General features: G+C 37.5%; 1 protein-coding gene across 1 annotated transcript; it reads right to left on the bottom strand.

Annotated features, from left to right (window-relative positions):
* Nucleotides 1–5148: 5148 nt before the first annotated feature.
* LOC139724206 (phosphatidylinositol 4-phosphate 5-kinase-like protein 1) lies at nucleotides 5149–13096 on the bottom strand. Its single transcript, XM_071635351.1, has 8 exons — nucleotides 12776–13096; nucleotides 11164–11235; nucleotides 10310–10461; nucleotides 9231–9390; nucleotides 8105–8160; nucleotides 7770–7882; nucleotides 6828–6990; nucleotides 5149–5668 (listed from the first exon to the last, which is right to left on the bottom strand). Exons 1-8 carry the CDS (start codon nucleotides 13094–13096, stop codon nucleotides 5149–5151), a joined length of 1557 nt encoding a protein of 518 aa, XP_071491452.1.
* Nucleotides 13097–14776: the final 1680 nt, after the last annotated feature.

The following is a 14776-nucleotide window of genomic DNA, read 5'->3' as shown; positions in this document are numbered from 1 at the left end:
CACAAAAATATCCACTTTTACAGTACGATATCTATGTTCCTAACAATGCATCTTTGTACAAAATGTATATTTGACGTTGCCATGTATTCAATAACTCAAATTGTGTAGTTGTAAATATATTTGTTGATAGAGAGAATGACATATATTCTTCATGATAAAAATAGGACTATATTTCAGAGTTTTTCCTGCAGTACTGTGTATTCACCTTTGTATTTTAACATTGACAAAGATAAATGTTGTGATGGCACAAGTACAGCTCAACCTCTGCAACAACTTCCATGAAATCTTTTAACTCATGGAAGATTGAATCAACTTTCTAAAACATCAAATCAAGAAACTATTTTTCTTGCATCATACAACTATCGTAAAAACAATTGCTTGTGGTGTGTTATATTTGACTTCAAAATATTGCACCCATTGTGCTTTCATTCTATCAGTCATGCATGTCTTGATCCCATTTGTGGAGAGATTCATCGTTGAAAGTAGCAATACAATGTATAAGATTATATTTCTGGAGAACACAAGAAATATGAACTTTCAGTGTGCAAAAATTGTGCACACTGGTAGCGAGTAGCTTCTACACAAGCCAAAGGACTTTGAGAGACACAGCATCTATTTATCCACAGAGTTCAAGTATTACGCAATCCAGAACTTTTCAACTTGGTATTTCTCTGTGTTCTAATTCCTAATGCCAACGGGACTAAGAGACATTTATTTTCTCTGACCTCACTGTTTTTGTTTTTGTTTTGTTTTTTGACTGGCTGAGCCGTTTTTGTAGTCTTTAAAGAATGTACTTTGCGACATCAGAAAACTTGGTTTTCATCATGTTCCTCTGTGCTAGCAATGTCTAATTTTGCACAAAATGGACTCCTCCTATCACTGATACTGCATACTGTGCCTCAATTAAAATCAAATTGCCCTTACTTTCTACTCACAATATGGCATTGTTTGAGGCAACCTACAAGATGTTGTGTCACCCTCAAGGACAGTCACTGTCATTTACAATCTGAACATATTACCATGAGTCTACCCCCCCCCCCCTTTCCAGCTTGTAGAAGACAAGAATAGAAATACAAGGTATGTCAAGTGTATGAAACTAAGGCTGCAAGCATGTGCAATAAGGAATTTAATTTAATAATACATATATAACTGTGTACATGCATGTTTGTGACCAGCTGCTATGCACCTTTTGTTTGTTACTTTGGTGCTAAATAACAAACTGGGAAAGTGAAAGAAAGAAAGAAAGAAAAAAGATACTTTGTCAAGACTATGGAGCTCGTAGCTCCATGGTCAGACTTTGTACATGTAAGGAGCGTACATTGTGGTATTAAACAGAATGATTAACGATGGCATACTTGAAATAAAATTGAATATTGAAAGGAACAATTAATCGTGTGAGACTGCTCATTACAACAGAGGTAGAACAAAGTCATGTAACATAACTTTCCTCTTGAAAGTGGCAAGTCTGAATGGATCCAATCAATCATGATGTAGTCTGTCTGTCTGTCTCTACCAGACCACTAGGAACCATGCTTTGTAAATATGACACTGGTACTTAGGAAGTGATTCTCAGACAAGGAAGCTGGGTGTTATCCATGTGTATTGTGGAAGGCACATACAATGTATCATGTATGTGTCTGTGTGTAATATGTGTGTATTTTTGTTTTCCATCTATCTATCTATCTATCTATCTATGTATCTATCTACTGTAGATTGATACTGTAGATAGATAGATATGTATATATTTCTTTTTGGGGGATGTATACACTTATACGTGTATTTCTTTTTCTTTCTTTTTTTTGGGGGGGGGGGGGGGGATAGGGTTGGGTAAGTACCGGTAGACTTAAGCTTCACATAAGGAGAAGACTGAGGCCAGATTTTCATAGATTTTTTTTTATTATTGCTCTTGACAAGATACAATGTATCTTCACTTTTTCATTTCAGAGGAAGTGAAATTCCTTTGAATACATAGAGCCATTTGTCTATGCTTGTTCTTCATTAACCAAACACACAATTGTATGTCAGTTCATCAGAAGCTATGTCCATGTGCATAAAATACACACAGCAAACAGGATGCAACATATCATCAAACATTAACCAACATGTACAATCTATGGTAAGTCCTGGTTTGGGAATGTGAAGAAGAGTTAAAACTTAACCTACTTGTACTGCTATGAATCATGATACATTTCTGACCTCTCACTACAAGAGTCTGAAAAAGTCTCCAAGCAATAGTGTGATAGTGATGTACTATCGACATCTGCAGGCTCTATATATCATCCCTCCAATAATTTGGAATTTTTCCCTCATACACATCATTAACTATTGAAAAAATAAAAAACAAAAACATACTACTGTGTACATGATATCCGAAGTGTCCAGTATACATTTTAAGAAATTCTCCTAAAAAGGTTAAATACAGTCGAATGTTTACCATGACAAAATACAGTCAAATATATTAGGCCATGTCAAATACCATACTAACATGCTTCATTAGAAAATTTTAAAATGTTCCTCTAACTACACATAAAAATCTCAGAAATTTCAAATTTGAAGGTAGGAGGTAGATTAGATATCAAAAATGGAATTTTGAACAAGTGTCTAATTTCTTATCTTCAGCTAATCATCTTAATGCAGTTAACTCTGCTATCTTACTTTTGTGATGTTCTCAAGGTGTTGTATGAAATCATATGTATTCAGAAAAACAGATAAAAACAGACATCATATGCTGTATCCGACACATCTTACAGTTTGGAATAAGCATGATCTTTTCAAGATACTTGTTATTAACAAATGTCATAGACAATATAATTTATTCGCTTTTAATAAAACTACACACATTGCTGTGCAAACAATGCCTTGAATTATATTGCTTACACAAGGATTCCACATGATCCAGATGTAGAAATCTATAATTTCGAAGATTATTGCTACAATGAGGAAAGTAAGAATCTAAAAATCAAGAATGAATTAATGCTTTATACTTTCATTGAAAGACTGCTATAAAGCTTCAATACACAGATAAACAGAAATAAGCTGGTTTGTAAAAGCAGTGTGTTTGCTACTTATCACATGCTTGCATAAACACACAAACATACATTAGTGTTGTATTACAATATGAACTGCGGCGACAGTCTGTATGACAGCATCTGTGGCTCTGTTAATTTCTTGAAAGAAATTTGGAGTGTTCATATTTCACTGAAATCTCAAGAAATGTAAACAAACACATCCTCACATGAAAGTACATTATATGACAAAATTATTGCACAATAGCACTCTACCAAGTCAGACATACTGTACACTGACCAAAGCTGTTCCTGGGGACTGTTTCATGAAACTTTTTGTCAGTGATTTACACCGACAACTGTTAAAAGCTACTGAAATCCTTGCATCTGATTGGCTGATAGCAAATTTGTCGGTGAAAACCTCCGACGAACTCGTTGATGAAACGCCCCCCTGATCTTTGTTACCAGGATGTACAAGCAAGTATTGACCTAACTCACATTACACTTCTTGACTACACATAGGCATTGTCAATAACACAATCCACCTCTTTATACTCAAATAGGTCATGCTATAGGGAGATACCCAGCTGACCCATTTTCTACTACTACCCTGATGTCATGTGGAAACCTCACTTGATTTATAAGTTTTCTAGTAAGAAAAACACTTACCCTGTAAATTGGTGCACTCAGATACTAAAAAATATGCAATAAGTGACAGTTGATTACAATACACAATTATTATTATCATTATCATTATTTTATTGTTTTCACTATGAGATACATGTGAAAGTTAACCTTTATTTGAAATTAGTGTACAAAATCTTCTCAGTGAGTTGATTCAGTTTGTGAGTTCAGACGTTTATCTTAAAAATGTCTGGTGTTTCACAAAAGTGTGCTCTCTATGATTAAAGTACTTTACTACATCTCCTGGGATGCCAGTCCCCTACATTGCACACACATGAGCATAATAATTAAAACATGTGCTGAAACACATGATTACATCATACAGATGGACATTTAGCAATATGATGCTTGTTGCACTTTGCAGTAGGTCACTATTAAATGCAGTGCAATGTGGGGAATATAAGACATTGTGATATCATGAAGAATGCATCATATCCAGAAAGGTGCTCTACAATATAAAAATATATTTGTCTGTTTGTCAACATGACTTTTACCTCAAGGTATTAATCAACTTTAACATTTATTTTTGCTCACAATACAGTCAGTAACATAAATAAAAAAATCAATCTTCATACGCAATCTTAACAATATCTCATTATCACAGTATGCTACTTTTGCACTATCAAGGAATCTAAAAAAAAAAAATCTCTTCATCTGAAAACCTTATGACACAAAGCCGACATAATCACATGATTGTAAACTATAAAAAAAAAGTCACAAAACAGAGAATAGAGTTGGTGGCTATTACATCAGAACAAACAGGATGAACTAGTTTGGTGTTCTACACAACCAAACATTGCACTATACTAACTGCAAGAAACTTCTCACAGCTTATCAAGCTGCAAAGTATAATGTACATCACAGCCTCCTATGCATCATAAGAGGTTTCTTTGGTGTATTGATTAACTACAGCTGCTGCTATACAAGATTTTGGACGGAATATGCACCACACACACACACACACACACACACACACACACACACACACACACACACACACACACACACACACATGCTTGTGTTCGGTGAGATAATACAACAACAACAACAAAAATCATTTTAAGAATTCTGTAATGCTCACATCAAAGCTGAGAAGTAGTAATTAGGATGGCCACATTAACTGTATTGGCTTCTCAAACTTGAAATTATGGTTTAATATTTATTCATTCATCATTTTAGGTTCTCAAGTATCAGAGTATAAATCTAACTATGGAAACTCTGATTTCAAAATATCAATTGTAAGCAATGTTGACTTCAGCTGGCCCATGCCGTACAAAAAGTCTAAGTTCAACCATAAGAGATGAGTTGGTATTTGACACATGTGCTCTAATTGCCAAAGCTAGAATTCAGTAGAAGTCCCAAATAGATTAACCTGTTCCATACTGAATTCTGAAAGCCGCATAGACTTAATACACAGATCACCAGGTTCCCATATGGAACAGGTTAAAACTTCTGTTCGTCATTCAGAGTGTGCTGCGAAGTAATCTTTGAATCTCCTTGCATACTTTGATGGGTTGACTGCAGAAAACGGTGTTCTTGGCGCTATGCATGACTTCAGGATATTCTCAAGTCGTTTCTTGACCGTGTACTGCCCTAAAATATCAATTATGCCAACAAAGTAACGTTCATGTGGTCCATTGATAATGTGCACAGCATTGGCCTGGTTTGGCAGCAGCCGCCTGTTTTGCCGCTGGAATGCCAGCTGAAGTTCAGAAGCCAGACGCGGGTCTCTCTCCTTACCTCCAGTGAGGACCGTCCCAAGCTGACTGGCAGCTTCCTGACTACCTTTGAGGTTTGTGTTGTACTGGATACCAGTGGGAAGGTTTACAGCAGGATTCTCTTCAGTGGTCACCATTCCTGGTAGATCTGCTCTTTCTTCATTCTCACTTCTACTATCAGTCACATTATTAACTTGAGAGGATTTTTTCGTGCCTTCCGTCAGATTGTCATAGGTTTTCAACAGCTTTTGAGGAAGAGACCTATAATTGGAGAGACAAACAAAAGCAAAACAAAACAAGTTGACATGATTAGTTTCTTCAGAAGATAGCTCTTAAGTTGTCCTTCTACCCGGCTCAAGGACTTCAGCCCTTACTTGCTGATAAGCCCTATGGATACATACAATATTAGTATTAATGATATCATGAATAAAAAAACATACAAGGAAAGCGATCCTGTCATTTCAACAAGAAGTACCCCCTCCTTCACTTAATCATCTTAATTACTTAGTTGCATTTGCCAAAAACCATCATTTTACTGACAACTATGGTGACCTCTAAATCGTCGCTGGGGTGACAAGACCTTGTATCTGCAATTTTGGTGAAAATGACTTTTTTGCATTTATGGTCAAATAATTGGTTAAGTGATGTCCTGTCCAAATCCTAGTTGTCTTACCAAAAAAATGAAGCCACCATGGCATGTCAAAGGAATGGCTGTCCCATTCGGTATAGTGCTTTAGCTGCCATGTTTTTTGGCTCTCCTGAACATTTGACATTTTGTAGATACGAGGTCTTGTCGCCTCAGCGACAAAATACTTTTAAGGACAAGTTCACCTTCATAGACATGTGGGTTGAGTGCATGCAGCAATATTAGCAGAACACATCAGTGAGAGTTTGAGCAAAATCAGAAAATCCATTAAAGAATTATGAATTTTTGAAGTTTCTGCTCAGTCGAGGCTGGATGAAAAGACTACTATAGCTTGTGATGTCACATGAGTACAACAATATAAAGAAATAATAAAGAAAATTCAACATATTTCCATTTTTCTCGCATAACAAAAGAACACTTGACTTCTCTCTTTCAGAAGGCAGGGGGAATAATATTACCCTTAACATGTGTCAGTAACAAGTTGAAGAAATATGTTCTTTATTCAAAAAGTGAAGTTTTGTGAAATTTTCTTTTTATTTTCTTTATCTCGTTGTACGCATATGACATCACACAGTGTAGTAGTCTCCTCATCCAGCAGTGACTGAGCAGAAACTTTCAAAAATTAATAACTTTTGAACGGATTGTCCAATTTTCCCCAAACTTTCACTGATGTGTTCTACTTATATTGTTGCATTCACTCAATCCATGTGTACATGAAGGTGGACTTGTCCTTTTAACGAGGATAAAAAGATAGTAAAATACATATTGACTTACTTCCTGACCCTAAGGACCAGCTGAGCCAGGTTGGTATCTTCGCCAGTCTCTGTGAAGTGAAGAACCTGCTGTCCTACCAGCAAGCTGTAGTCCATGATGTTAAAGCTCCGTAGAAAGTCCACATCAATGTCTATTTGACGAAGAAACCATTCTCTCTGATCCTCTACAGATAACAAAACATAGAATTCTGTGTTAGGTTGCTACAATCCATTCAACACACATAGATCGACACTGGGTGCATTGCAGCGCTCTAAAGCAAACCAAAGCTAACTGATTAAAGCGTACTGTAGGCCTACTGAACTGTGCCAGATTTGGACCTTTCGAGCACTCTCTTGAGAAAGTGTGCCTCATGAGTTATTTTTAGAAGAGGTCACGCATTGTGTAGCACGAGGGTCATTCACCTGGCATGCTTGAACTACTTATACTGTAGCTGTCCAGCATAAAGAGAATGAACTCTTTGCATTATGACGTATGTGCATGTTACATGCATTCTAATGTGCAAACTTTTGGAACGCTTTTGGTACCCTTTTGGAGCACATCGGGAAGTGGTCCACTTTTGGCTTGGCACAGTATGGTATGGTAAAATTTAGGAGCATTTGAGCGCTCCTCTGGCGCGGGTATGGTACGGTACGGTTCGCTTTAGCAGAGTGCTCGAACACACCCACTGACAGCTAACAGCTTATGATGAATCACTTCAATAACTTATAAGCATCTACTTACCTCATTCTCTAAATGAACAAAGCAACCTGCTGGTCGGGTGAAAGGTCAGCCCATTACCGTATCATGATTTTAAAGACAGAAAACTTTCTTCTTCTTTTTTTACCACAAGAGCAAGACCTAAAAAATTTACAGAAGCTCCACTCAAAGAATATGAATCATATTGTCAAATGTTACCATCTGGACACATTCAAATATAAATGGAATATTCTGCACTTTACTTACTCAGAACCAGCTTTTGATCTCCAAAGTTGACGTCTTTTAGAACACTGACATAGTTACTGCCCTGCTTTTCTGGACTGACATAGCGGTGCAATATACATCCCTTTATGTCGTACCTGCATGAAATAAAACACAAGCAATGCAAACAAGCAATGAAGCCATACTCTAAACTCTCAATACTCTCAATATTATCTCTTTTGACAATGATACTTATCTCCAGAATGAAAATAGAAAGCATTTGCAGTAAATTCAAAGTCACAATTTTAGTTAGAAGTTACAGAATCATACAACATTCATGCAAATAAATCCTTGGAGCTCTCATGAAGTCACAAACTCACCTGGCATAAATTCGCTCTTCTGGATGAAAAACACTCTGCATGACAGAGAAGAATTTCTGCATGTAAAAAAAAAGGAGATCATTGTTAGCATACATCCCATTGCAGACCAGCAAAACTAATGCATGAACATCTGTGCATTAAAAAAACATGACGGCAAGTTTTCATTTGATACTGCTCTGCATAGTACAATATAAACAAACACTACAGATTATTCGCTTATTTTCCATTGCCTGTCACAGGCATAGAAACTATCTTTATTCCTTATACATCCAAGGACAGTTAAACATAAATGACAAAATCTAATCTTTGTAGAGAATATATGATAATATTAATATACCAATTCTTTTATGAAGCTTTCACAAATCTCCTTTTCCAGACATGAGTGAATAAATCATTTTTTTTTTTTCTGACTAGACAGAAATTATAATTCTGCATCGCTACGTTAATGTAATTCATAAGTTACAGACTACTTCTTTTTTATTTTTCTTTTTTTTTTGGGGGGGGGGGAGAAAATAATAAAATGCGAAATCAATAAATGAACATACTATAAGGCATTACTTTATGTGCCAATATGTATTAAACCTAATTAGCAACATGGTACTACCTTGAACCTGAGCCTCTATTAACATGATCCAGAAATCCGCTAAATCTGGATTATCAGCAGTCCAAATTCATCAGCTTAAAAGCAGAAGGGCATTTATGCCATGTGCTTTAAAAGTACTAATGCCTTTTTGACTCACAAAAAAAATCAATCACAAATTTAAAGACAGAGCTCAAGTCCAGTTTGTGAAAGGAAATGCAATTACTATTAAATGCAATGGGACTCACCTTACATTGCAAACCTATCATCAATGTAAATGGAAGCACATATTAAGTTAATTATAGGTAAGGCTTTCACTTTCTTATGATGGAAAAAATACTGTGTGCTCGTGAGTGGAAACTTTCACTATGTGAATTTTAATACCCTTCATTTGTTTATATATTGCAAATATGAGACTGCTTTTTCAAATGTAAATATCTCCTCGAAATATTTGGATGTTATCATTTTCTTGATAGCTGGGTGGGGGACAAAATATGCACAATATTTTCTGAACAGAAAATATCCCATATTGATGGTAGATCTCACCCCTTTTTTTCCTGGTAGCTTGATGTAGTGAAGACCAAGGATCCTCACAAGGAGAGAGTGTGGGTAATCAGACAGGTGACCAACGTATTGAGGTAAGATTTGCAGAAAGAATTTTGCGTCCATGGCATTCTCTGTCTTCACAAAATATCTTTTGTCGGAACTGTGGAGGGATATGATTTGATTGAAAATAAGCATTTCATTATCATTGCAAGGATGTCAATGCCTATTCTTCAACAGTGCCTACCCAACTATAAGGAACTGATTAGGCGGGAAACCATGTACCTGAAAAACAATTCGATGTTTTACAATTTGTAGGGGTCCTAAATATTTTTTTCTCAACTCTCAATTGGTACCACACTCCGTTTTATCTGCACATATATCAGTTGAAACACTTTCATTGTCCCAAGTTATTTAAGATTACAAGATCCTTAGAAATAATCACAGGAATTCAGATCCTTACTTGAAGGGTTATTTTCTAACCAATCCTGGGTAGCTTTTGCAAACTGCACTGTCTAATCATTTGCACTAGGGCAGTAGAAGAATGAGGTTTAATTTTCGCAAATTTTGCAATCACAGTTGGACCGTCTCACAAACATCTCACGAAAATGTCTGTGAGCTCCTCATTCGTACAAGTATCAGTACGCGAAAAATTACAGCGTATACAGTACTACATGTTGGACTTACACCAGACACTGTTTGAGGAGCCCCGCTTAAATGATTGAAAACCTTGTCTCCCAAAGCCCAGCCGCAGTTTTTCAATGAGTGTTTGATTTTTTATTATATGTGTACTTCACTTGACAAGTCATACTATCTGCATCTGATGTACTCATTTCCACAAATGTACATGTCATTTATTCTCATGAAATATTCAAACTGAAAGAGCTCCCTGCATGATTAAATGAATGATTGATACTGACATGTATCAGACTGCATTTCACAGAAAATGAGTAGCTGAATAACTTTGACTGTGAAAATAATTTAAACTTTGCTTATATAAAAAAAAAAAATAGTTATGGATTAATTTCAATATATGCAAAGTCCATGTCTTGAGTTTTCAGACAGAAATGTTCATGTCCTACCATAAAAAGAAGGTCTGTCCATTTCTTGAGTTGCTGGCATATTTCAGGAAAGGTGTCTCTGAAAGGGGCTCATAATATTGATTGCTTTGAATGCCAAGGATGTTCCTTAGAGCTTGAAACACATCAGGAGCAAAGCTACGAAATACTGCCACCTATATGAATCAGAAATAATACAAATTATAAACATGTGACATGACAGATGATTATCCTGTATCTTTTCAAATATTGGTTAGTGTCAGCGCAGAAAGGATGCAAATCATGTTGTCTGTTAATGGTCAATCTACTTGGCGAAATGCCTCAGATCTGTTAACAGACTGTTATGCAGCAGTGATTCTGGTGACAAATCCATTGCACAGTATACAGCATTGAAGAAATGGTGGATATGACATTTAACATATATTTGAAAAGAAACCAAATTTCACACAGAAATGATAATAATTACATGTAATTCTTTCAAAACCTCATTTTGTATTCTCTAGTTGCTTACAGATGAAAAAAAAAACCCCAATGTAAATGTCTCAGTCTATCAAATCTCAAATATTCTAAAATGGACAGAGGACAAGAGAATGAGTTAAGAAAACAAAGCGTGATTCATTTGACTGTAGAAAATTCAAACGGGAGTACCATTTACATGTCTGCATATACACTGTATGCTCAAATCTTGATGAGATCTGAATAGCAGAGATTTGAATTGCACTTCTACTGACATTCTAATCTCAGTCAGAGCTTGTAGCTGCCCAGTCTCACCTTCCAAAATGAGGACAAAAAACAAACAAACCAAGAACTGGCTGTCTGTGAACACTGTATTTAAATACAAACAGAGGGATTATCATCATGGGCTTGTGGTAGAATACCTTGTTTGGATTGCTAGTGGCAACTGAGTGCTCCTCCATCTGAGTGTAATTCTCTGGTGATAAAGAGTCGGCCTGCAATGCAAACATCACATTTAATCAATTCTTTACTGGCACAATGAGTAGCCTCTAAAACAATTCTACTTATTTAAGTTTATAAGCTTGTCCATGTCTTTGCAATAGGCAGAGACTCCAACTCTCCTGCTTTCGACGGGAGATCTCCCGCTGAAAGCCTATTTTTGCAAAATATCCCGTTCTCCCGCCCTGGCTCTCTGTCTCCCGCTTGAAATGATTTCTTACTTAGTGCCATCATTATGTTGAAAAATAAGCCTGAGATAGCACAAGAGAGCATCTAGAACCCTAAAGCTTCAAGGGCCCTTAAGCGGGCCCTGGACCCCTGCTGCAAGGAACTTCGCGCTTGTGATATGTGCTTCGCGCACATCAAGTTGGAGTCTCCTGTTTGCTAGGGGTTTCATGTGGGAGAATTTCCAGATCAGAAGGTGCTTGGAGTTGCAGTTTCTGTATAGGTAATTCTTATCCAAAAACCTGAAACATTTAAGCTTAAAGAATTCTTTTCTTCTTGCAGAATACAGTATATCAAATGACTGTAAGGAAAATACACATCTCTCACTATGTACTCTGTGGTAACAGCTTGTTTCATATGCCTATCAAATGTCTGTGACATACAAGTAGTCACATTTTTCAGCGATTGTTCTATTGCACACAAAATTTCTCTGTTACTTTGCTTTTGTTCATCACATTTTTGTATAGGCCTACAACATTTTTATCCCACCCTGAGAAGCAATCTCCTCATGGCTTTAAAAAAAAAAAGAAGAAAAAAAAGAGTATCATCTGATCAAATCATCTCTTACAAAAGGTTTTCTATAAAACATACAAGTGGTTCGAAATCATGCAGCACCAAAACTGGACAAGAAAATATTCAAGTGATAGAAAAGAACAGAAACAGTAGAAAATCACACCATAATCTTATGCTGCTTGAAGGTTTGCATAGTGAAGTAAATGAGGGAGAGATACAGCTTAGGTACCTGGAAACATTTATATACATACCCTTTATACTCTCTGGATGGTAAGTGAATATTGCAACCACACAATATATAAACATTGCTTTCACTCATGTTTGCTTACTGTATGGACATGACATGGTTTATTGCTTTTTCTCACACCTGGACTTGTATAATCCTTTCCCCTGCGAATCCTTACCCACCTCTAATTATCAACTTGCATTCTATTCCTAAGGTGTTTGCAGCACTTGAGCACAGAGATATGTGGTTGTTCTATTATTATTACAATCTTACATGTAAATCTCTAGTAATGATATTGACAGTCATGCATTATTCATGAAATCAGCTTAGTGCTCAATTCATTATTGTGCTCTTTATCATTCAAAATCCTACATTCAGCAGAATGTTCGGGACCATTTCTGAGACAAACCCATTTTCAGATAACTACAGTGAGTCAGAACAGACCCCCAGCTTTATAGTGTCACTATTATGGGGTAAAATGTGAGGCAACAGTATGGGGGGCAGGGGGGAGGCCAGAGAAGGTTAAAGGTCATACATTTGTGAGAGACTAGAAAGCAATGTAATATACTCACAGTGCCTACTTCCCCATTGTACTCCTTTCTACTCATCTGAAGACCTTTCTGGATGCAGGTTGCCATCGCAAACAGCGGATGATCTTCATTAACAGCCTCAATTCCCCGCAGCTTGATTTTCTTGTGTGCCTCTTTCACAAACTGACTGAAGCTCCTTGCTCGTTTGTGTGGTGATCCATCGGATTCCACCGAAGCATCCTGTGGTGATGATGATGATGATGGTGGTGGTGGAGATGGCTTAGTTTCCTTCACTTCCATTTCCTCTCTATCATCAAGGACTTCACTGTCCTTGTCAGCAGACACAAACTGCGATGTATCCATTTTCAATGCACTGATTTATTCTACGTGGTATCTCTATCATACACATCACAAAGTTTCCATAAAGTTCATCATGCTTGCGATCAACTCCTATATTCAGTAACTCAACAGCAACTCAGTCAAGGAAGAGCATTGCTTTTCAAAAGAGATAGAGATGTAGACACCTAGTAATCATGTTTCCAAGTATCATACATTTCCTGAAGTCCTGTCCTGTTGTTCTTGCATTCCACACAGCAATATCTTCAGTCACTTGAAGCTTGAATAAGATGTCAAATCCCCATACAGTCAGTCTACCTGAATGAGGCATAATATTCAAGGAGAAAATGATGGGATCAATTTGTTGTCATTCCACTGAGGTCCATGAGATATTTTCCTTGCCTTCTCCCTTGAGTTCACCATGTGGCCATCTCAACGTCATCTTCATGTGGTAACTGAGCATCAATAGAGCAGGTGTCACACAGCTTACCATCCAGTGACCCGTGTCAAAAGGAATACCTGAAGCATCACAAAAATAAAAAATGAGATATCAATTGGCATTTACATCTAATGGCCATGGACAACAAACTCAATGTGGAGGGGAGGGGGGCAGGGGCAGATCCAGGAATTCCATGGGGGGCTGGGTGCAAAATAAAAACAAGGGGGGTGCATGCGCCCCTTTCATTTTTTTGTTTCTTAACAAAAAATAAAGAGGGACAGGGGCACCCAGTGTGCCCCCCTCCGGATCTGCAATGGGGGGGGGGGGGGGGGGGGGGGGGATCATTTCACACTTTCAATTACAGTTTAACTTTCTTTGCCCATCGTCATAAAATGATTCCCCTCTTCATAAACATTTTAAAACTTCCTCCCCGGAGTGCATTTTTGGTGGCAGTAGTGCTAGAACTTGAACTTACTTGAAATTTTGCTTTTCACTTTCCAAATACAAATACATATCATTTACCGTACTATGGGTAAACTCGACCTAGCCCTAGCGGGTAAAACACAGGAAGATGACGAGACCTTTTGGAAGCATGGCTTGTAAAGGAGGTCCTTCAGAAAAAAAAAAAAACCTTCGAACAAAAAGTATTAACCGCAACCAGCTATTCCCCAGCTAACACCAACATGCAGGGCCCACGTGGGTAAAAGGTGGGCAAGCCGGGTTAGAGGTGGGCAAGGGCTACTCGAGGGTCATCCTTCAAGGGGCCCTTTTGGGCCAGCCTACTCAAGCGTCATCCTTCAAGGGGCCCTTGTGGGCCAGCCAAGGGCAGAGATGGGAAATGTTGATATGGGTTTCACATGGGCTTGCCACTTGGGTTTCACATGGGCACAGACAGAGCCGGCAGGGAGCATGATGGGCTTTTGTAGGGCTAGCCCTGACTTTTCTGTGAGTGTGTGTGCGTGTGCGATTGTAAGTGTTCTTGTGTGTTGGTACAAACAAGTGTGTGTGTGTGTGTGTGTGTGTGTGTGGCACCTTTTTGTAAACATGAAAATTTGATACCAAATCCCTGTTGGTACTTATGGTTTCCCTACCCACATGGGTCCCACAATGGCCTCACACAGGACATAAAGGGCACATTCATGAATATTCATGATTTTTTATGAATATTAAAATGCACACTTGGGTGAACTAATTTAAGTAACCATGTCTTCACAAACTATAGTGTTTTGCAGGGTATACAAAAAACCTTGACACACAATCATCAGTTA

The sequence above is a fragment of the Diadema antillarum genome, unplaced genomic scaffold (genome assembly GCF_040938485.1).
Source record: "Diadema antillarum isolate AM-2024a unplaced genomic scaffold, OU_Dant_1.0 scf00000208, whole genome shotgun sequence".
NCBI classification, from domain to species: domain Eukaryota; kingdom Metazoa; phylum Echinodermata; class Echinoidea; order Diadematoida; family Diadematidae; genus Diadema; species Diadema antillarum.
Note: the sequence above shows the minus strand (reverse complement) of the source record. Positions and strands in the feature narration are given on the sequence as shown.

Bases quoted from the DNA above. Each gene is read 5' to 3' on its own strand.
- LOC139724206 (XM_071635351.1), bottom strand. From the start codon at position 13,096: ATGGATACATCGCAGTTTGTGTCTGCTGACAAGGACAGTGAAGTCCTT. The intron at 7,883-8,104 runs GTGAGTTTGTGA...TATTTCATGCAG, and splicing joins GAAGAGCGAATTTATGCCAG to GTACGACATAAAGGGATGTA. The intron at 6,991-7,769 runs GTAAGTAAAGTG...TGTTATCTGTAG, and splicing joins AGATCAAAAGCTGGTTCTGA to AGGATCAGAGAGAATGGTTT.